This window comes from Trachinotus anak, unplaced genomic scaffold (assembly GCF_046630095.1).
Source record: "Trachinotus anak isolate AG129_WGS33_773 ecotype Australia unplaced genomic scaffold, CSIRO_AGI_Tana_v1 ptg000010l, whole genome shotgun sequence".
Lineage (NCBI taxonomy): Eukaryota > Metazoa > Chordata > Actinopteri > Carangiformes > Carangidae > Trachinotus > Trachinotus anak.
The window spans coordinates 22,731,119-22,754,033 of NW_027273861.1; the positions used below are offsets into that span (position 1 = coordinate 22,731,119).

Here is a 22,915-nt window from a genome sequence, read left to right on the forward strand (position 1 = left end):
TACATTCTCTCTTTTATTATCTTTTTATGATTCACATAAACATTATGTATGTCATGCTTTGCCAGTTATAATACAAACTGTTAGACATCTCAGTAATGCAATCCCAGTATTGCAGTATATATTATGTCTTGATTCCCTAGAACTGACTGTTTAGCATCTTATACATTTGTAAACATTCTCACAGACTGTAATATGTAATATGACAAACATGTACAATAGAAAACTTCAGCAGTTCATGTATGCTTTCTAAATTAATTAACCTAATGCTACAAAGACAATTAAAATGTGTAACATGAAAGCTCACAGAGTTTGACAGGAAAATCACAAAATGATCAATGCTTGTTTTGTTTATATTTCAACATTTAGGGGAATTTGCTTAGTGGCTTTTTTTCTTTCTTTTCTTTTTTTTTTGTAAATTGACCTAGATGGAAAGATCTTACATCTGTCCTATACATATATAACTACAGCCAGCAGCCAGTTAGCTTAGCTTAGGTTAAAGGCTGAAAACAAGGGGAAATAGCAAGCCTGATTCGTCCGATCTATCAGCATCTCTGAAAATCAGTACATTTTAGTTTTTCTGTGACTGGACAGAGCCAGACCAGTCAATGAGTGAGTCAGGAGTCAGCAGTCTACGGTTAGCTAAGACATGTCAAAGCTTGGTTTTAATCTTGTTAAAGTTTCGATTCCTCAGATTTAGTGCTATTACGGATGCCGATTTTTCTTTGACTACGGCAACACATTTCCTAATGAAAGAAATGCTGAATGAGAGATTGCATTGAGTTACAGAAGCTTGTGGAACAGTAGCTAGTCAGAACGTGGCATCATGACCTTTGCGTTCTGTATTTAACAGACAGAATATGAGAGTGGTATCAAATAAACAACAGCAAATGCATAACAAAACATATTTTCTAATCAATTTCTTAACTTCAGAAAACAAAGAAATACAAAAACCGAGATAAAGCATCTCCTAAAAAGAAATCAATGTAAATGCAAGTTGCAAAGGTTTGTTGGTCGTGAATCTTGCAGCAAGACTCCAGGACACGTTCTTTAACATTTTGTTCCATTAAACCAGTGGGGCTGAAACATGAGTAGGATATATATAGGGGTCAGAAGCGTTTCAGTGTAAAATTCCACTGCTCTGTGTGCAGCCTTTGGGCCCCTGCAGGTATAGGTGTAGTGTGTCAGATTCCAGGCCTCCACTGCTGCAGGTGTAGGTGTAGTGTGTAAAATTCCACTGACTACTGCAGAGAGACACCATTTTTGGCTACAAGTGGGTCTCGTGATTGCACTCACCACTCCAACCTGCCTTACCTTGCTCTGACCTAAGCTCCTTTTCGTCATACAGGGGGCCTCTGAGGAGTCCTGCAGAAAGTTGGTTGTGCTGGAGGAGGAAATGGCCTGATAACGATTCTTACTGTAGCTAAAAGGAAGCCTGAAACAATATGGTCAGGAAGATAATTACAGCTTTACCTTCCTGGAGAGAGAGAGAGGGAGACAGAGAGAGCGAGTGAGAGACAGAGGGAGAGAAGAAGTGGGGCTGTTTCTATGGTATCAAGTTTTGTTTTTCCAAAATGGTGGCTTTAATATGAGACACTCCCTACAGGGGAGTGATCCTTCCCTGTAGGTGGGTAAACATCATTGAGATGTTTGAGGCATCCAGAGGGGGTGCACTTGGTGTGTTTAGGAGTTGCCATCAAACAAAACCAATGGTTACGAGCTCCTTTTCCATGTTTTCAAACAGAATTACATGTTTAAACAAGCCATCCGGTGAAAAAAAACAAAAACATGGCGATTTGCATACTCTGTTGTCCCACGTTCAATATGGAAAAAATTGAGTTCACAAACAGATACAGTAGAGGCGAGGATTTTTACGGTGCATTCACACAGCTCAGGACAAAATATAGAAATGGCATGGCTGCATATGAAGTCATTTGAAAAATGAAATGAAGCTCTAGGCAGTATGAACTAAAGCCAAGAGGTGTCCACATGAATTGGGAATGTCATAGCTGGCAGTGAAATTTCCTATGATGCAATAAGGTGAGGTGGATGAGCACACTACTCTCAAACATGAAGAGCTAAGCAATAGAATAGTTTAGGATTCTCAGTAAATTTTTTTTTTTAAAAAGATAGGATTCACAAACAACCTCCTGTTAGCTGTAACAATCCAGCCACACTGCAGTGTTTTCAATATCCAGTCTTTCTCACAGCCAGCAGGGAAAGCAACTATCAACTGTTCGTGGTCAATAAATGCCAACCAACAGTTTTCCCAGCAGTTGCATTGGTGCAAATAAAGTCAAATGAAAATTCTCACTGTGCTGTATACCAATGCAATCATAAGGATTTTACTAGTAAACACGAAGTTTCTTTACAGACACTTAGCTCAAATCAGAGTTGAACAAATCCTCGTGATTAAAAATGTACAGAGAAGAGATCAACATGACTGCATTTTCCAAAAAGAAAATGATTTACTTTAAGATAGCATCTACAAAAATCCCTAAAGTCCACTTATCCATAGTTTCCAACTTAGCCAAACAAGGCTACTGCTTATCATTTCCAAAGTGATTCCAAGGTTTTGGGTGAGGATCTCTTCTGAGAAACTTTTTTTTCGGGATCTCGCTGAGGGAGAAGGGAAGGGAGAGGCATGACGGGTTCTCCTTCCGAGAAACAATGCAGTCTTTGATGGCTTCTTTAATAACCTGCAAATGACAAATACAGGGATTAAGTTCAAAAGACCATATTGCATCATCAGTGAGGACAATTAATTCTACTTCAAATCCATCAAACTATTTTCTAAATCTGTGTGTGTGGGTTTTCTTCGTGTACTCTGGCTTCCACCCACAGTCCAAAGGCATGCAGGTTAGATTATTTGGTGGCTCTAAATTGCCCGTAGATGTTTGCTGGAATGGTTGGTTAGAAGTGTCTCTATATGCCAGTCCTGTCAGAGCCTGTCCAGGGTGTGTTCACAAACCTCAAGTGATATGTGGTATAGCCGATGGATGGATGGATGGATATCAAGATCAAGATGCGAATTGTTTTAAGCTTTGATTACATCTCGTTATGTGAGATAGTTCACTACTACTACTTTTACTACTATTTGGTGTTGCTGGGCTTGTGTTTTCATATTTCAATAACATTTGACTGACTTACCATTGAGGGTGGGATGTGGTTTTCCTCCAAATGTAAGCGAAATGGGAACATCAGTATGCAAACATGCTCACAATGACAGTGCTGATGATGCATGTACACATTTTACAATCTTCACCATCTTAGTTCAGTTTTTTGCTTGCTAACATTTGCTAATCAAAAATAAACATGAACTACAGCAGAGTTTGGTGGGAATCCTGTTAGTTTGCAGGTCAAAATACAAAGTAGTGCAAAAATTTTGATCTGATGATGGCGCTATATGGAAAGTTAAGGGCTCACCAGAGTTATTACAATTAATCCTGTACACCAGCTCACAGATGTATGCCTGCGCCAACCAGCCAGAAAATATCATTTTATATAATTAGACAGTTCTGTTAAATTGGGGCATAATTAATGTATGAATTCATGGGTTATGGACGGAGACATGTGAGGTCCCAGTGACCTTTACCTTTGACCACCAAATTCTAATCAGTTCATCCTTGAGTTTAAGTGAATGTTTGCGTCAGATGTAACGAAATTCCCTCTGGGCATTCCTGATATATCGCATTCACAAGACTGTGAGGTCACTGTGACTTTGACCTTTGCCCACAAAATGTAATCAATTCATTCATTCTTAGATTCCAAGTGATTGTTTGTACCAAATCTAAAAAATCTGGTATATCTTGGGAGTCTTGGGATATCATATTTAGGAGGCCAGTTTTGTCCTCTTAAATATACATCATAGTATATCATATGTGTATCTTTACTCAGCAGGGAAGTGACTCAGGTTCAGTGAGTGAAAGTCAGTCTGACCTTGCACAGCAACACACCTACTGTAAACTCGTCAAGGCTTGTACTAGCCAGTCTGAGATGGGCCTCTGGGATTAAAAAATTTTTCATGTTGCACAATGACTCAATATTTGTGTAATGACAACATAAAAATGCAAAACTTCCTCACTGACAAAACTGGATGGAAGTGGTTTACCAATTAATGACTGAGGAAATGGATGATGTATGGCCTATGTAACATGTAGGCAAGGTCATGAATCACTTCTTAGCTTCTTGGCAACCTTGACTCTGACAAACAGTAATATATACAGCAGACATTACTACTGACTGAAGTTGCCTGGGGCCAGAAATATTATCTACAGTGATTTTTTTTCTTTTCCGTTTTCATCAACATCCTGAAGTAAAATCATAGGAACCAAACTGACCTCCAGGTTGTTGAGAGTGTTGAACTCCATGAGGTCGTGGAGTCGGGTGAAGGCCTCATTGGTGTATTGAAAATTAAAAGTGGAGAAAGGTGACTCTGGATCATCAAAAATGTCAAAATCTGCGAACTCCTTCTCCTTCTCAGTCTCTCTGGGAACACCTGTAAGTAAAAGTATTAAAGTAAATGAGTAAGAATGTTAGCAAATACATAAAAATCAATTTCTTCAAAAACTGATCCCAAGACTTGGCATCAAAACTGGGACAATATACATGATATATGTTGTGTTCAAAAGTTCATTTACTTCTCTCAAGTTTACGTTAACATTACATGATCCTGACTGGTAGACCATTTGTCATTGATGTGCAGGAGTTCAAATTTCCATTATTTCCAAGCACTTTATTGAGTTCTTGTCCATGTTGGTTTAAAGCTTCAAAGGGCCTTGGAAACAACACACATTAATTGGTTTTAATTTGGTTGATGAGATTGTACTCAGCCAGCATGAATGAGTCCATTAAATGGTCAAAAAAAGGAAAATTTGAACATCTACAGTTTAATGACAACTGTGTGAACTCCACCTGCTGATTAAGACCATGTGATGTAACCAAACATGATTACATGATTTTGAGCAGACAAAGGCTAATACCAGAACTTGTCAACTAAAAAATTAACAATTCCTTTAAATTCACAGCCCACTGAAGGCAAGACATACTGCAAAAAAAATCTATTGTGTGTTTGACGCACAACATTTTATGCCTCAAATATGACTAAAAGTGACTATATGCAGCTTTTTCCACTGTAGAAATTAAACAGTAACTTCACACCTGCTGCAGATCCTGAGTGGTTTATCTTCTCACCTTTCTGAAGTGGTGAGGTGTGCTTGCAGATGTTGTTTATGCTTCTGACCACACACAACACCACCCAGCAGTGATGCTGGATGCAGCAGAACACTACCTAAAGGTTCTATATTTACCAAACCCTTAATGAGGACGGTGGTCGTTAGGTGAGCTGCTGTCAGCATCCTGTTGCTCACACTCCACTGATGGGCACAACTAAATATCTTGGGCATCAGCCAAAACATTGACATGATGAATGGGAAAGAAATTCAAGCCTGTATGGCACTGGGATATGGCCAATTTAAGGATTACCAGGAGAAGGAGGAGCACTCTAGACCATGTAGAGTTTTTAATGGGATTAACTGGGACTGCAGTCAAGAGACCGGTGGTGACATAACAGCAAATGGGAGAGGAACTCCCACTGATAGTGGTGTGATGTCCTGGATTTATCTTGGTTGTTTGTTGAAGTCAGCGAACTTAATTTCTAAGCTAACATTAGCTAGCGTTGCACACTTTTCGTGCTGTAGGGGAGTGGAACGAGGCATTAAGGCGAGGCACTCGGAAGCAGGCACAAACGTCACATCCTCTGGATTTTCCAGGAAATCTCGGTCAGAGTTCTTTACAAAGAAATCATTCGATAGGATTTTATGAGCAACTGAGAAAGTCTCAATTTTCGAGTTGCGTTACAATCTGTTCAGTTATTAACAATAAAAAAACACACAGAAAGGCTCTTTCATTGTAAGGACAAATATCTGGCTCATCTATCCACATGAAATACTTTGACTAAATAATCTTAACATGCATTTACTACTGTAGCTTTTTCTGAATCTTTCAATCATGGATGGAGTTTCCCGATATTATTCAACAAACCTATTAACTATTTATAAGGTAAAGAATTAACTGTCCTGCTCACTGTTCTGAATCGTTAGCTCTATTCTATGCTTTAATGTTGATCCTTCTGAATTTGTTTTCATTGTATCATGACTGGTGTAAAGATGTAGGCCACACACAGGCAGAGGTTATGGCTTACAGTAGTGAGCTGATTCAGTAATGGCCTGTGTAACTTCCTTCACAAATGGGAAGTCCATTTAAGGTATTATTCCTTCAGATGTCTTTTAGGTTTGAGTGCAAAAAGCTTATGTAATGTCCATAAACAGACTGCGGAAGTATGTGGGCTGATGACTTACTAAATGTAAAGTTAGTCTGCCTTTGTATGTCTTGTGATGTATGGGATGTTTACACATAGAGCTCTCCCACTGGAGCGAGAGATTCCCTACTGGCACCTGGCTCCTTAAGGAACCATAATTCACCCGAGCAGCTCATAAAACTCTTAACACACTGAGATTCACATCTGTGTGTGCACACACACAGAGTAAAATGAGGGCATGCTTATTTCCCGACACACCATTTCTAGCAGAAAGCCACAGTGACCTTGAACAGAGACTTTTTTTCCTGGGGTCACTCAGATGAGGGGCTCAACTTTTAGCAAAACATAAAACAACTGTCTGGTGTTAAGTGAATATGGTTAAATTCCACAGCACAACTTCGAGGAAGAGATGCCTCATATGCCATGACGGTAAACCATTATTATAATAATACAGAGAGCCCTGGCATATTTTCCCCCCTCACACATGCTGTGGAAAACTCCATATAACACATATGCACATACTCACCAGGCGCTTTGAACTGCCTAAAGTTGATGTTGACCAGGACAAAGTGGATGACAGTCGGGCAGTTCTTTTCTCCTTTCTTTGGTTTGAAGACGTAGCATTCCTTCAGGCCCTCACGATCGAAGACTTTGGGGTCGATCTTGGGGAATGGGAGCTTGTTCATTCGAGCCCACTTTTCTGCGAGCAGAAGCTCCTGTGGCAGAAATTTACAAATGAGAAAACTTTGATCTCATTCTCTTGTCTTTTTTTGATTACGTGTAGCAATTTGTGACAGTAAAAACAGTCAAATTCTGACCTTGAATGGGGGGCTGGAGTCACTCGGCCGTGCAGAAAAGTCAAAGGAGATGATGAGGTCAACACCACGCTGCGGCCGCAGAATGAGAGGGTAGGGGAGGTTGTAAGTCAGACCGCTGTCTACCACGTGGATTTTCTTACTCTTTACATCCAGAGGCTCGTAGATACGATCAAACTCATCTGGGTCTAAGAAAATCACACAAATGTCATGCAAAGAAAATGTACAACACAACTGGAAAATTCTGTTGTCTGCAACCAAATTTTATTCCACACGACTGACCAGACTAATTTAACAGCGTAATCATTCACACACACAAGTAAGAAGTAAGAAGTAGGGCTGGGTATCATTATCGGCCATGACAGCTTATTGCTGGTATTGTTTTCACATTGTGAGTCTGTGTATGTCATCACCACAAAATGTGGTCCTGGAGACACCTACTGTTACGGGAACTACCAAAGAAGTGGTTTTGAATACTTTGGCGGGTGCTTGTATATGTGTGGAGAGATTCTGCCTCCACAATAGTGTCACGACTGTGCAAGATACCGTCACGAAACTTTACAAGTGTGTAGCTGAGATCAAAACGAAGGCAGAGTTTGAAGATTTAGCAGCAGCAGATTTAGCAGCTAAAGAATTTGGTAGAAATCAAAAAAGAGCTAAAAGGACACAGCTGGAAATGAATGCTAATGTTGCTCTGTGTCCACTGGACGTGCAGCTAAGATGGTCACCACCACAACTTTATAAGACTTCAAAGACATGCAAAGACTTTGCCAAAACAAAGTACAAATCAACAAAATTGTGATTGAGATTTGGCCAATTTGGTGCAATTTTGTCAGTACAGAAAACATATTGAGGTTAGGTTTGATAACCAGCTCTAACTATACTTGTACAAACATTTACCAGCAAATTAAGACACAAGGAACTATGCAGTTATTTTTATCTATTTCCAAATATTTCAGTGTCATTCCTGCAGTGTCTGATAGGATTATGAAGAAAATGTAGAATCAAAACCGCAAGATGTAAAATTATTATGTCCAGTCCTGTTTTTGACTGTAAATGCTGCTGTAAATGCGGTAAAAGAAACATGTCTGTTAGAGCAAAATTCTCTCTCTTTGTTTCCCCAGACATTGTTTTCCTGTTGAGCTTCAGTGGAGGAATAATAACAAAAAAGGAGAAAATTTGTGCTAAAGAGTCAGTAACTTGTATGGGGCCAGCGGGTTTTTCCCCTCATATCCTGCACTGAAAGTGCATTCGGAAACTATCTTTCAAAGCAGGAAGAATGATTATAGCAAAAAAAACCTGTTTCCATCTTAACATGGACACCTTACTATTGTTTTAAGACAAACTTGTAAAACCTTGTGAACCTGTCCTTTCAGTCTAATAGCAGTGAATTGTGACAATCTGTCATCTGTCTTACCTGTGACGGCATCCACCTCCTCCTCAGGTGGAGGAGCGTTACACGTGACCTCTGTGACTGGAGAGAATGGGATGCTGGTATTCAGGTTCAGGCCAAGCATGAAGTTGTGCACCTGTTCACACAGATAGATGGGTTGTGGGGAGAGGAATAAGCAGGTTAAATTTCTCTGTAGGACATCTGAAGCAAGAGTGTAGCCACAACACATGCAGTGTTTTCTGTTGCGTAATACGTCATTTTAATTGGTGGCGGTGAATGAACATATTCAGGTACCTTCCCGGCCCGGCCCTCTCTTGTGTTGAACAAGGCAGAGTCACTGAAGAGGGATGTGAACATTCGCTGAACCCAGCTGGCCTGAGCGGTGCGATGAAACTCGTCCTCAGCCTCCTGGTTCTCCGTCCCACCTGAGCAACAAAGACAAAATATTACTGCGGCTCAGGATCTGTTTCTTTTTCTGCAATAAAACTAGGAGAATTTCCAAGTTTAAGTGAAAACAAAAGAGATTACCTAAATGCCTAAAATAGAGTAAATTATATAATTTAACAGTACAAAGAAGAATTTATAAAAATACTTGTAGATTACAAGAATCACATAACAAAAAAAAGACAAATTACTAGTTTAATAGTATTACTACCCAAAATATATTTTAATCTACCTTTGCCTGAATTGTGTTTTTCATTCTTTCAAATGCTGGACAGAAACTAGTTTTTCAGGGCCTCTGAACAGTCGTCAGGTTTGACTGAAATCTGGCTGCGATCCAAGTGTAGTTTCTGTCTTAAATGTTGCTTAGTTTACTATGAGCAGTTGAATCCAAAAATCAAGTTAAAGGAAGGAAACAATTAGAAATGACCTGAAATGAAAAGGTGCTTTGAGACTTTTTTTAAAGTGTCAGCTTGGACTTACATAGTTCCTGTTAACTGCACAGTGTAGCACAAATGTGTCCAAACCATATAATCTGATCAAACTATTGTTTCAGAACACTGTTAAAGGCACACACACAAAATATAACTGCTCTTATGTTTTTTGGATTATTCGCCCAGGTGTCTTGTTTGCTCTTGTACCTCTTCAAACACAAGTGCTAAAAGTCAATATATTCATCCATCAAGTTTTAAAGGTCCTGAAAAATTGTTAAACCCTGAATAAAGGATGACTACACACATTCTTTCCAAAACTTTAATATTTTTACTTTTAATTTTTTTTTTTTGGCTGTTATTTGACAGGACAGGAGAGAGTGACAAGAAAGGGACAGAGAGAGAGGGGAATGACATGCAGGAAGACCAGCACTCGCCCCCTAAGAGCATCTGCGCTCTTGCGGTACACGCCCTAACCACTCGGCTAACAGATCACCCCCAACTTGTAATGTTTTCAGTCACAAATGTTAACTGTCACAGAGAAAACCTAAGACCCCTCTGCCCCCCCCCCCCCCTCTCTCTCTCTTCCTCTTTCTAGCTTTAGGTCTTAGTTATACAATTTCACTCAGAACTCAGCTTGGGAGGATATAGTGTTCACTTCCTCAAGTTCAGCTAGAGTATTATATACAGTCATCAAGTGGAAAAACAACCTTTCAATGCATAACACTTCAATTCAAACACAAACTGCAAACCACATGGTTAGAAATGAAAGTTTGAGCATTGTATTCATGACTTCACGGTAACCACAGCAGCTGGTCTAATGTCGCTGTGTCACACCAAAAGATGCAAATGGTCACATAACCACAAAATTTGGGAAAAAAAAAAAAATGTGTTGAGGTTTCAACTTTCCTTTAAACCAAAAATTGTGTCAACTCTTTTGACGCCTTTCATAGTCACACATCAAAGTGAACATGCTGAACAATAAGGCCTCTAAGCTCCTCATGTAACTCATGTAGCTCACCTTTGCGCGGCTCGTCGTCATTGTCCAGACTGTCTTCTCCAACAATGTGCTGCGGTTTGATCTGCTCTGTAAGGCACAAGACAGCTTCACTCATCTAATAACAACTTCAAAAGAAACTTTGTTAGACTTATTCACACCACACATCAACACTGTACCTGACAAAATGTTTTTGTACAGTATTGTGACATTATGAAATTTACTTCTTGTTTTTCTCTATCAAAAGAAGTCTTGAGGGAAATATAATACACCCAATAAACTAATGCATTCTTTAACTGGGTGGGAACCTTTTTAACAGTTCTGTAGAATCAATGCATTGTCAGAGTGTGTCTGAATGTTTAAAGGTCACCACATACAAATGCGTTCAACCATAAAACACCCGATGAGCTGTCAGAATAATCACAGGAAGCTGATACCTTTCCATTGTTGTGGAAACGTCACTCAAACACACACACACACACACACACACTCATGCTACAAATTCTAAATCTGTGGGATAATTTTAGACTATTATGAGAAACTATTTTTATAGGTACTTACTGTTGTCAAAGTGTGTGAAATAATAATAACATACCAAAGACACAAGAAAACAAATACCTGTGGCTGAGACTAAGTACCCATTACTAGAAATACCTTTCAGGTTCAAGACACATTTCAAGGTCCACAATTTCAAAACGTAATGTCACATATACTGAAATAATAATATCCATTTTAATTATATTTTGAACATTTTTCTGTTATGCTATAATTCATTTATTATCTTTTACATTAAAGGATATAAAATATGTTTTGGATTAAAATAAATCTAGACAAGTTTATAAACCTGAAATAGTCTTCCAGATAATCTGATAGTTGTCTGAGCACTTTTTAAAATATATTTTAAATAAAAATTTAACCATTATATAAACTTTCTTGTGGAGCAAAAAAAGAAAAATCATCTCTTAATGAGTTGAATTAATTAATATTCGTAGTGCACCGCTGCATTTTTGTGAGTCGTGTTCAGTATTTCAGAATTTTGGTTCATTGATTTATTGACTGTCAAAATTATATCAGCAAAACACTTCCATTTGGTTGAGACTGAAAGTTCATTCTTTATCTGGGCAACAGAAGTGGCCAAAACTGTCTTATTAAACTGTCCATTTAGTGGCTTTTCTGGAGCTTTCAATCACATATGATCTATCTTAGCAGGTCAAGAATGAAATTTCAGTCTAAAATTTGAAGCCAACATGGATGACAAGTCCTTAAAGTGCTCAGAAAACTTGAACATCTATAATCCATGACAACTCAGCAAACCTTATCTGCAGATGAAGCTCATGTGATAAGATGGAAAGCTCCTAAACAGCTACTAAATCAACCTAGTGCTGAGATTGTTTTATCAATTAGTGAATCAAATAAATGTATTGAATTAAGTAATTTGCACTTAACCAGCAAAGAAGCATGATTTAAGTCAGTTCAGTGCATTTCAGTCCAAACATACTGAAAGAAAAACAGAAAGGTTACCTAACTCCTCCTCCATGGTGCTGCCACCAGCGGTGTCTTTGACTCCCAGCACTCTGTTGAACAGAATGGAGAAGGCACTGCCCCAAACACCTGACACACAGAAAAACATAGCGTCAGGATCATGAGAGAAAGGTTGACCGGGCTGTGGATGAAAACATCTCTCTTACCCATCAGAAAATGAAGAGGGTTTTCCTCATATTTCTTCACAACAGTTCCCATGAAGAACTTGCTTCCAAACAAGTCTGGGGTCATGAAGGTACCGTACTTTGCCATCCCAATTTCATATGGGCTGAACTCCACCCAGTCTACAGAGTGAAATCTCAATGTAAATGTAAAAGAAATAAACAAACAAAAACACTGCATAATATTCACTAAGCACCTGTTTACAGACAGCAATTATATGCTTCAAAGGCAATGCATGCAAAGAGCACAGTTGGTATAAGCAAATACTGCTCTGTGATCACATATTTGAAAATGTCATTAAAACACTGATGCACTCAATACAACAAGACTAAGAGTCTACAGCTATGCTGCCAAGCCAGCTCTGTGAAGTTGTACTTAGGCACAGCAGTGCTTGGAGCTAAATGCTACCGATGCTAAGATGTTCACAGTGCCCATGCTAACGGGCTGATGCAAGGCAGGTATAATTGTTACAATGATCACTGTCCGAGTTCAGTTTGTGTCATAAATGTTATTTTTATGAATGTGCCAACAGGTAGAGATGTGCACAACAGAAGAGAGAGCAAACCTTAAATGCATTAAGTTGTACTTAATTTCAAGACATTGCATTTATTTTGTTTTTGTGCCTTACCAATTCAGCTTCATGCAATATGAACATTTAAATGAAAAAATTAGCATGAGCATGACAAGGGCCCCAGAACCTCAGGCGTAGTTTTGTGTTAATCTGACTGAATTGCAAATGTGTCTAGGAATATGCACAATACACGCTGAAACAGCAAGAGCGAGTCCTGCATTTTTGCCCTGTTTTGTGCAGTGTCAAGATCTAATTTTAAATCCTTTATCATTTACTTACACAGTGTGTATTTCTAAATACATTTTTGCTTGAGCAAACCCAGGGGGTGATGGTATTCTGGAGGAGGAGTGCTGGCTGGTTTCTCAAAGCTGTCAAGTGTTGCACAGTAGACAGTGCACAGAGGGGCTGGAAATGGGTGGTCAATAGGGGCCAAAGTTTAGGCACGATGATAAGAACTAACAAGAAAAACTACATTTAATTCCAGATTACTGAGGAATCTGGCCTCACCTTAATGCATATCAGTGACACTGCACATAGTAGCACTTCACTTCACAGTATGAAGCATGTCTCCTACACCCTAAGTGAGATATTATCATATGAGTCTAACTATGGCATTGTTATCGTTGTTTCTATTTAAATGTCTGTTCTACGGTGACCCTGAGAGCTCAACGCACTGCAGCGTAAGAAAACCCATGCAAATAGACACAACACAGCCAAATGCACAAATGTGCTGCATTTACTCACAGCACAACAGAAATGTTTCCTGCAGACACAAAACATTTCTGTTGTGTTGTGAACATTTGCAGCACATGTGTTGTCAAATTGATGTAGATGTTTTTGGAATTTGCTTGTGTTGTGTCTATTTGCGTGTGTTTTCTCAAGTGGCAGTGAGTTGAGCTCTCAGGGCCACCATACTGTTCCACTGAAGGGTAGTGTACAGTTGCTGTGCAGGCTACATCAATAATGAGGAAGTATTGTACAACACAGGACTAGCCCAGTCTACTGTGGCCTTGTGCACACTTCTCAGTTCCTGGATATAGCTCAGTTTCTATCTGACACTACAGAGCCGTCATTAGACACATCCTGTCTGTGCCAGCAGAGCAGCATTATAAGGAAATGTGTACGGTTTGGTTATTTTGCATGTGGCCAAACTCATTTGATCATCTCTAGTTACTAACTGCATATGAAAAAAAGGTCTTTGAGAGACACAAATTACATGCAACTTACAATTTAACATAAAAGCACATGCAGAGGCTTACAAAAAAGACAGATATTTACCTGCAAACATGAGCTCAGAAACATCTGGCTTGACATGCAGACATGTGAACAGAGGAAGGGGACTCTGTGCCTGGTTTATTTTCTCCTGGATGTCACTTAGCTTGATGTCCATCCTCTGTTGGGGAAGATCACAGACTTTGACTCAGACATTTACACTTGCATTTATTTATACACATATAGTCTTGCAGTCTGTGCTCAAACAGTATTTTTACACATTACACTCTGCTGGTAGTACTCATTTCCACTTCAGTGTGTCTGTCATGGTAAATTGTAAGGGAGGAAAAGTGAAAAATGAAAATAAAAAGCTTAAATTAGTTTTGGATGAGACATCAGTTCAAAAGAATAGAGAGGATATGAAAGATGAAGGATGGACTGACGTATTGGTGAGCAACAAGGAGATGGACAAAAAAGGAATTCCTTCAAAATTAAAACAAACAACAGCTGTCTGGCAACTCTTACCGCAGGTATAAGCGTCTCTCCTATGAGCATACCGAAGATATCGGTAAAGGTAACAGGCTGCCCAGAGGCCTTTTTGGTCCACAGGGCCTGGATGTAGTTGGTGATGTGCTGGGGCAGCAACAACCTCAGGGGGTTACTGCTAACTCTCTTCATAAGCTCCTGGTTGATGTCCATTGGGCCCTTGTTTGGAAAGTCAGGGTGGGAATAGAGAGTGGACATGTACCTACCGGAATCAAGAGGGAGGAAGAAAGTTAAAAGGGGGGTATTGCAAAAATATAAATGCAAGGAAGGTAAAAATCAGTTAATAAATGCTTTTATAATCATAAGGAAGTTATATCCACTAAATCTCTCCACAGCCATTTAGATGGAGACTGAAATAAACCTTGCTTGCTTGCTTGATGACAGCTTCATATCAGCACAGGGGACTGGAAAGTTTGCCAGAGCATGGAGGAGGCAACACCGAAGAAGGATCAGACAGAAAGAAAGCACAAAAGAAACGCAGCAGTGACAACAAAGACAAAGATAAAATGAGAGAAAGTGTTTTTAGAAATTAAAGAGGCCAGAGAGAAAGGCAGGGTGTTAAGAGAGAGAAGAACAGCAGGAATAAAAACTGACCATGTGGATCCGGAGAGGCCGGCGACATATGTGGCACAATCCAGGACCCCAGACTCAAACAGCGCCTTCATTACCCCTGAGAAGCCGACCATGGCACGGAAACCACCTCCTGAGCCTGCAATGGCTATTACTGGTACCTGCAACACACACACACACACACACACACACAGTCATAATGGGAAAAAGAGGAAGACGGGGGTGTGCTTAATCACATAATTACATACTACACAGTTATGAGTCTCACATTCATTCTCTCTCATTCTTGCATCTTGAGGACCTTCTCTCCTGTCTCTCTCTCTCCCGTGCCTCTATACAGTGACGGCGCCATACCACCTTCGCAACATTTTTTTCAGTTGTGCCTTCAGATTTTCAACTATTTCATAACTCCCATTGTGCCACATGGCTTCCTTCCTCTGGACTGGGTTAATCTCATTGTTAGTTCTGAATATTCTGATAGAAGTATTTAAACAAAAGTCATCCTGGACTTGGAGACGGTGTAGCATAGAATAGGGCAGTAGCTGGTTATCTCATTTGTCTGGAGCTTCCGGTTTATGCTGAAGACATGAACAAGCCTGGCTGGGGATTACAGCAAGTTCCAAGGGTGTGTAGCCAAAACCACACCAGGGAGAAAAAAAAACTTCTTTCAGCTCAGAGCAGGGAAGAAAAACTTAAAGCTGTATGAGGCTTACTGTATGGTTCGCATTCTTGTGAGTGTGAGAAACGTCTTGAGTGTTGTTATAAATAGATCACACAGTTTGTGAAAACGTGTTTTTTTTTCACAGTTGTGAATTCCGCAATGCAGCAAGTCAGCAGCAAGTGTGATTACACAAGCTGAAAACAGACCTCAGCACTTTGTACTATTTTTTCTTTGTGTGGTTTTTTTCATCTTCACTAGTAAATGCCAGAGAGCATAAGAGTGAATATGTAGCATAATGAGATCCCATGGTGAGTATACACATCACAGCCTGCATTCCTGTTTATGTACTGTACATGTACAAGGTTAAGAGGCTACAGCAGCCACAGCTTAGTCAGCCAACGTAGGTATAATGGAGTCATCCATCATCATCACTCCCCAGGGGGGAAAAGGATATTACAGTACAAGGACATGCCATATGCCTAGCAGGTAATTTATTGGTATTTATTGGTACTGCAGTGAGACACTATGGGAAAGTGTGGGGTGAGCGGGTCAGCATGCTAACTTCAGCAAAAGAAACAAGAGTAAACACTGGCGAGCAAAGGACTGAAGTTTGATGCTGAACTCGAAACATTTCCTCTAGACTGGTGAGTAAACAGCCGTTAATGCTAATGTTGGTGTAGTGATGTAATGTCGTGATAGCAAAACATATACATGGCTTCAAATGTAAAAAAAAAATTGTGATACTTCCAACATACTGTACAAAGTAAAGTGCAACCGGATGGTGAAACTGAGTATTTGAATAAGCTGAGCTATCAGCTCACAGGTTTACACACAGGATTGAAAAAAACAGCCATCATGTTAAATCTACATGTAATTGCTGTGTTCCCACCTCCTGTGGGGAGCTGGGGAGGAAACGAGGCTTCTCCATGTCAAGTAGCTTCTTGATGCCCAGCATCACTCTTTCTCTGCGGGTTTGCCTGAACTGTTTCTCTTTGTCACACAGGGCCAGGCTGAACCGCAGGTCCAGGTTGGTGCTGCAGATACAAATGACAGAAATGAGATTTACTAAAATCTGACAGTAGGAAGGGAAAAAATAGCTCATGTTTCACATTTTCTGCTTGACCTGCCGAGGGATGGTCTGGTGAGAAATGTGACAAAAAGTCAAGACATCTCACCCTATACTAGTCACATTCTCATATCTACGAACCCATCAAGCATGTATGGCATTTACAAATCCTCCCACTAACCCTGACACAGTGATATCATGGGACTGATCATTGCCATTGTACCCTAGATTAGCTTACACAAATATGATGTTTCTGAGTCATGCTGCTTTAAGATCTAATCTTAGTTTACATCTGCTGCAGGTGAATTCCTATGTGTTCTTAAGTTCCTGTGTATTGTTGAACCTGTGACGAATTTGAACACAGGCCACCCTCGGTATTGACTTTCACATGAGGACTGAAAAAAAAAACTTTTAGAAGGGAATACATACCAGATCTCCAGCAACATCTCTAAATATACTTTGGTTGCCTGTTAAAACGATTAAAAATGTGGTTATTGTTCAGTAAAGGAGTAGCTGAGTGTTTATATATGTGTCTACACACATATATAAATGTGCATATAAAGGCTTAATGCCAAAGACTTTGAGGGGTTAAATGAATTACTTTGCCAATAGAGAAAGTCTCCATCTTTGCCTGGCCCACTCTGAGCTTGGTGATATCAAAGGATGCCGTCCCAAGAGTCTCATCCATCACATAATTGGCGTCCATTAATGTTAGCTGATCGGAATAAACAACATCAATTCATGGTTAAATAAATGTTGAGAGCTACACATTAGTTATTCTGACCTGTGATTAAGTTCACCTAAACAAGCAGTCTTGTAACCAATTAAATGTTGTTAAAAAGTTAAACATTGATCCATGTAAACAAAACTGTCAAAAATGTATTTTATTTGTCCTCAGATGTCTCTAATCTAATGCATCATGAGTCACTCTGATTATGGTTCCAGTGATGATACTATTTATCTCATATTATCTCATGTCAGGCTAAAAATGGTAACGTGTTTATGAGGGTTTTCGCATCCCTGCTTGTCATCCTAGACTCGTAGAGATTGTACTGGACAAGGAAATGCAGGTTTAACCTCCAGGGCGTTCTGCTGGTTTGGGTCTAATATGAAGTGAAAGGTCTCGTTCCATTTTGGGTTGATGTCGTTGTCTATGTGCTTGGTCCTCTTTCTGCTCTCTGGGGCTGTCGGGATGAACAGCTCAATATATGGATCTGGGGTGTCCACTGCACACACACACACACACACACACACACACGTTCAATTCGATTACATAAGAGCATAAGTCAAAGTATTCCCTTACTCAGTATAAGTACATTTGTATTATATATATGTGTTATATATATATATGTTTTTTAAGTTTATGTTTAGTTTGTTTTAGTTCAAAGTGGCCATTTTCCCCACAAACACAAAGGTGTAGATACTATGTGACTATGTGCATGTGGCAACATGTTTGAATGTGAGAATCACACGAAGAGGTGCAAAAAAAGATGTAATAAGACTCACGCAGGTCACCAAGTGCTCCCTTGGTGACGTTCTCAGCTCGAACCACTGTCACTGTGAATTTGTGAGAAAACTGCTGTTCCACCTGCAATAAAACAGTCTTTTAGGTCAGTTTGGCTTCATGCATCACATTGGTAAATCAGTCCAACAGCAGTGATACAAAAGAGATTACAAATCCAAATCACAGCTAGGTAAGCACATAACCGCTACTGCAGGAGAAATGTTAGTTACAACACAGGATGTAAGCAGATTCAAAGCAGATTCATGTGAGTCTGAGCGAACATCTGGGGTTTTTGGCAGGTTGACAATGGCTGTCACATCTGCTGTGAAATATCTAATTCAGGGTTCACACTGATCAACATTAACTTTCTCCATGTATTTGTTTTTAAAACGTGGTAACACTTTATAATACAGCCCAGGATTCACAATGTGATTTTGTTCTAATCTAATCTGTTCTTACAGGTACTTAAATTAAGCTAAACTAAACAGTTTTTGTCAGCTGGACACTTCCTCACTTGGGAAGTGCTGTGAGAAAATGGCAAAAGCATATGCTTTAATTATTACTTAAACAGGAACCTGTTTATGAACATTGTTGACCTCCACATACGTTTGACAAGTTCCTCATCATCCAAGATTTCAAACCCTTTTCTAAGAGCTTCCAACCCCAAAATGACGTCACTGTACTCCATCGTTTTAGTGCCATAACACATACATTTCATATGTTTTTCAATAACCATCTGAGTAGAATATTTTACAACTATGAAATAAGTTAATTACATATAGGTTCTACAGAATCTTCAGTTATTAACACAATTTTCCCAAGCTTCAGTTTTGTTTCCCACTACTGCGCCTCCTACGTAATCAGCCTTTACAACAATAGAAAATTAAGAGTATAATTTATTTTGAGTTGCTAAAGTGTTACCAAACACGCTAGTAATTGGGTCAGTTTGTGCTAACGTCTCCACTCTTGAAAAACGAGCCTTATGTAAGCTGAAATACAGCATCTTCAGAGGTCATTAACCTCTAAAGAGTTTTCCATTTGTCCATTAGATTTCACTGAGGAACAGAAGCTGTTTTACATTTTTGCTGCTTTGTCTTTGTGTCAGCCTTATAACCAGCCTCTCTTAGGACATCTCAGTCTGAGAATGTTCATTGTAGGTGTGAGCATTCATCAGGGACACAAGTAGCCTTAAAAGACTGCTTGTTGTTGATGGTATGTTACACGCCCTAAGTTAATCAAGTGAGAGAATTCAGTTTCAACTAACCACACACAAGTATTTAAAACAGTGTTATGAGACTTTTACCGGATAAGAAATAGCTGTGGAAAGCTGTGAATGCAGATATCATACATTTTATCTTGTGTTCATCTTCAAAAACAACCCGCATGACCTTGTCACCCACTGCAGTGATAATGAACATGGCATTGCTGATGAGACGCTTGTTGCAATATTTGTAAAGAAAGTTTTTGCTTTGGAGCAACAAGATTGAAATTCATTCAGATATTACTGAAAAACCAAGAAGAAGAGGGCTGCTTTGGAATGATTTGTGCTGTGAGTAAAACCTCTGGAATCGCTCCAATTCTGTCTCAACTTGACTATGGCTTACTGTACACACAGGAAGTATTAACTGTAAATACTCACAATTATATTGGAAGCCATGATGTGTTGTCAGGTGAGTAATTATCAGGAAAGCCTTGGTCACAATGCTAAATTTAATTCAGGAGAACATCTCAGTCATGAACTGAAGCATTCAGAGCCTGGAAGAGAAGATAACGAAGTTGAGCATCAGTGCAAATGCAGGATTGTAGCTCTAACAGACATTTACTTGAAAAAAAAAACATGTTACTATTACCTCTTGGAAGGGGATATCTTCCTAAAAACAAGAGCCATAGCTACTTTAGAAATATCAGTGGAGCCTTTCACATCTTCAGAGGCAAGAGGAAGTGTGCTGAGCCAAATATAAATGATAAGAGGCCTGGGTAGATAGGGGGACTTTATGTGTGTTTGTGTGTTGTGGAAAGACATATACTGACATGTGACAAACTGAAGGAAAAATTAACATAAAGTGTCTTATAGATGGGGACATTGCCATCCTGGAAGAGACCAACCCCATCAGGATATAATTGTTTTGTCAAAGGATAATAATATAATAATAATACCAAACTCTTAATAGGAAAAAAGGTGATCACTAAGAACAACCTTGTGTTGATTTGCAGGGGCCCCTCTGTCTAAGGGGACAAGTGGAGCCAAACCATGCCAGCAAATCGCCCCCCTCAGTATAACAGAGCCATCAGATCCCCTCAGTGCAGGGGTCAAGCATTCAAGGCCGTGCTGCTCTCTGGGTGTACCCCGGCTATAATGTCCCTCTCTATGTAATTGTTGACGGACTGAAGCCCAACAATGAACCCTCTTTCAAAGTCACTTCGATTTTTTTTCCTTTTGTCATCTTGATACAAAATCAGAATCAATCGCTCAGCATTTTTATACATGTCACAAAGCGTGATTGGATGCTAGCTGCTTGATTGTGTCATTAATTTGTTACCCGCCTGTCTCTTGGATGTTAATATGACTTAACAAAGACGGTGTAGGTAACCTATGGTACAGAAAAAGTGGTGAGGTAACCATTTCCAGCAATGTTAATGCTTTCTCTTAGTGATGGTTAAACACATGTGTGGAAAGAAATTTGCATCTGGTGTGTGTGAGAGAGTGTGTGCTGGTGTTGGCGTATCAAGGTCAGTGAGCCTTTTCTCAGCTGCTCAGCAAAGCGTATCATTACTGAGAGGACTGGGAGCACGTAGTGTCTGTGTGTTCACAGCGCTGGTCACGTAGTTTGCAACAGTGGTCCAACTTTGCAAATTGCCAGTTCACTCTGCCCTTGTTCTGCAGCGTACAATGAGTGCATGCAGGCTGCTCCTGTGTGTGCCAACATAACACAGACACTTTCACGGCACTGAATTTTCATATGAGGACACAAGATGTGAAAGAGACACACAGCAGCCAGCCATGATGCAAAACAGCTGCAGTAATTACAGGCTTTAAAGGCATACAGTAAATCTGCTAGTGTGTAAGTATCCCTCCACCTGGGATATAAAAGTTAAAGGTCAGAGGTAGAGACAATCTCACAAGGTTACATCTATGGATCACAGTGCATTTTCTCAAAGCACCATTAGTGAGATGTGACTCTATGCTTCATACAAAACTTGGTATGACTGTAAACAGGTTTTGCACGATCCTTATGAGCTGGGTAGAATTAGGTCAGATGTGACGAAGCCTGATGGTATAGTCAAACATGCAGAGACAGAAATATCACCACTTCAGACTGTGCAAGATAAAAATGACAACGGCAGCATCAGACATTAACCTTGCAATGATGTAAACGTAAAACATGCCTTTGTCATTATTTGTCTGTTTGTGGTGGTGCCTATCTGAAGTGTGTGTGATAGCATGTCTTCAGCTTCCTTAGCCTGTCCTCTTGCGGAAAGTGAACTGCTCTAAAGGACGCTGGTTAAACCACCGCTCCAGATTTCTGTCCAACAAAAACAACAAAAAAAACCCAACAACCCACAAACTCTCTATCTGGTAAAGGCATGAAATGGGAACGTACCTTACTCGTAGTGCGCTATCAACTCACAAATCCTGACAAATGTGTCATGATGGTGGAGGGTATCGCTCCCCCGGACCAGAGCCGGAAGGCGGTGCTTCTCGTCAGGAGCCTGAGCTGTGCGCACCCGGCAGTCAGGACGCAGGCTTCAGGTCGAGGAGAGGCCGAACAAGCAGCAGCTTCGCACTGATGTCAAAGTAAGTTAAAGTTTACAGTATTACCCCCCCCCCACACACCCCAAAATTAAAAAAAAAAAAAAAAAAAATGGGGAGGCAAGTGTGATTTTCAGAAACTCCGGGTGTGAGTCAGATCGGTACCTGGCAGCTGTCCTCCCCCCAGTGCGTCAGCAGGTCCACAGGGGGGCACTGTGAAGACAGCCCTGCTCATTCCTCTGAACGACATTACTCAAACTTTCCGTCGTGGGGTCATCTGCTGGTTACTGGCCCATCTGCTCAGGTAAAAGCTGATCTAATGCTCGTACCTTCACAACAGCTTCCTTCCCCATGCAGCACTGCCATACATTTTCAGTATAAGTCCTCTTATTTTAATTAGCTAATAATTCGTTCACGCAATAAAAAAATTTCAAAAATTAAAAAAAAAAAATAAAAATGATGCATTGAATACATTTTTATTTAGTTTTTTGATTTGATAAAATTTATTAAGCCTATTAGAAATACATCAGAAGATAATATCTCGTGAATAAATCAGGTCAAATGCATTTTTCTCTTTTGTAAAATTAAACATTATTATCATAAATTAAGGGTTGTAATATTTATATATATATATATATATATGTGTGTGTGTCCCCTGAATGTCATCATATATATATATATATATATATATATAAAATTTTTAATGAAGGGCTATACACAAAGATACGTATTAAACTTGTAAAATGTCCCCTGAATGTCATCATATATATATATTATATATATATGATGACATTCAGGGGACATAATAATAATCTATTATATATATTATATATATATGATGACATTCAGGGGACATAATAATCTATTATATATATAATATATATATATATGACGACATTCAGGGGACATAATAATAATCTATTATATATATATATAT

General features: G+C 39.5%; 1 protein-coding gene across 1 annotated transcript; it reads right to left on the bottom strand.

Moving 5' to 3' along the window:
- pla2g4ab (phospholipase A2, group IVAb (cytosolic, calcium-dependent)) lies at positions 1–22,559 on the bottom strand. The gene is made up of 19 exons (XM_071486220.1): positions 21,830–22,559; positions 19,867–19,982; positions 18,230–18,311; positions 17,801–17,949; positions 17,325–17,438; positions 17,153–17,190; positions 16,547–16,691; positions 15,021–15,157; positions 14,406–14,628; positions 13,947–14,061; positions 12,082–12,219; positions 11,915–12,004; positions 10,418–10,483; positions 8,819–8,949; positions 8,549–8,660; positions 7,135–7,319; positions 6,843–7,032; positions 4,338–4,495; positions 1–2,696 (listed from the first exon to the last, which is right to left on the bottom strand). The coding sequence occupies exons 2-19, from the start codon at positions 19,882–19,884 to the stop codon at positions 2,538–2,540; spliced, it is 2,250 nt and encodes a 749-aa protein (XP_071342321.1). The 5' UTR covers positions 19,885–19,982; positions 21,830–22,559; the 3' UTR covers positions 1–2,537.
- Between the last annotated feature and the right edge of the window lie 356 nt (positions 22,560–22,915).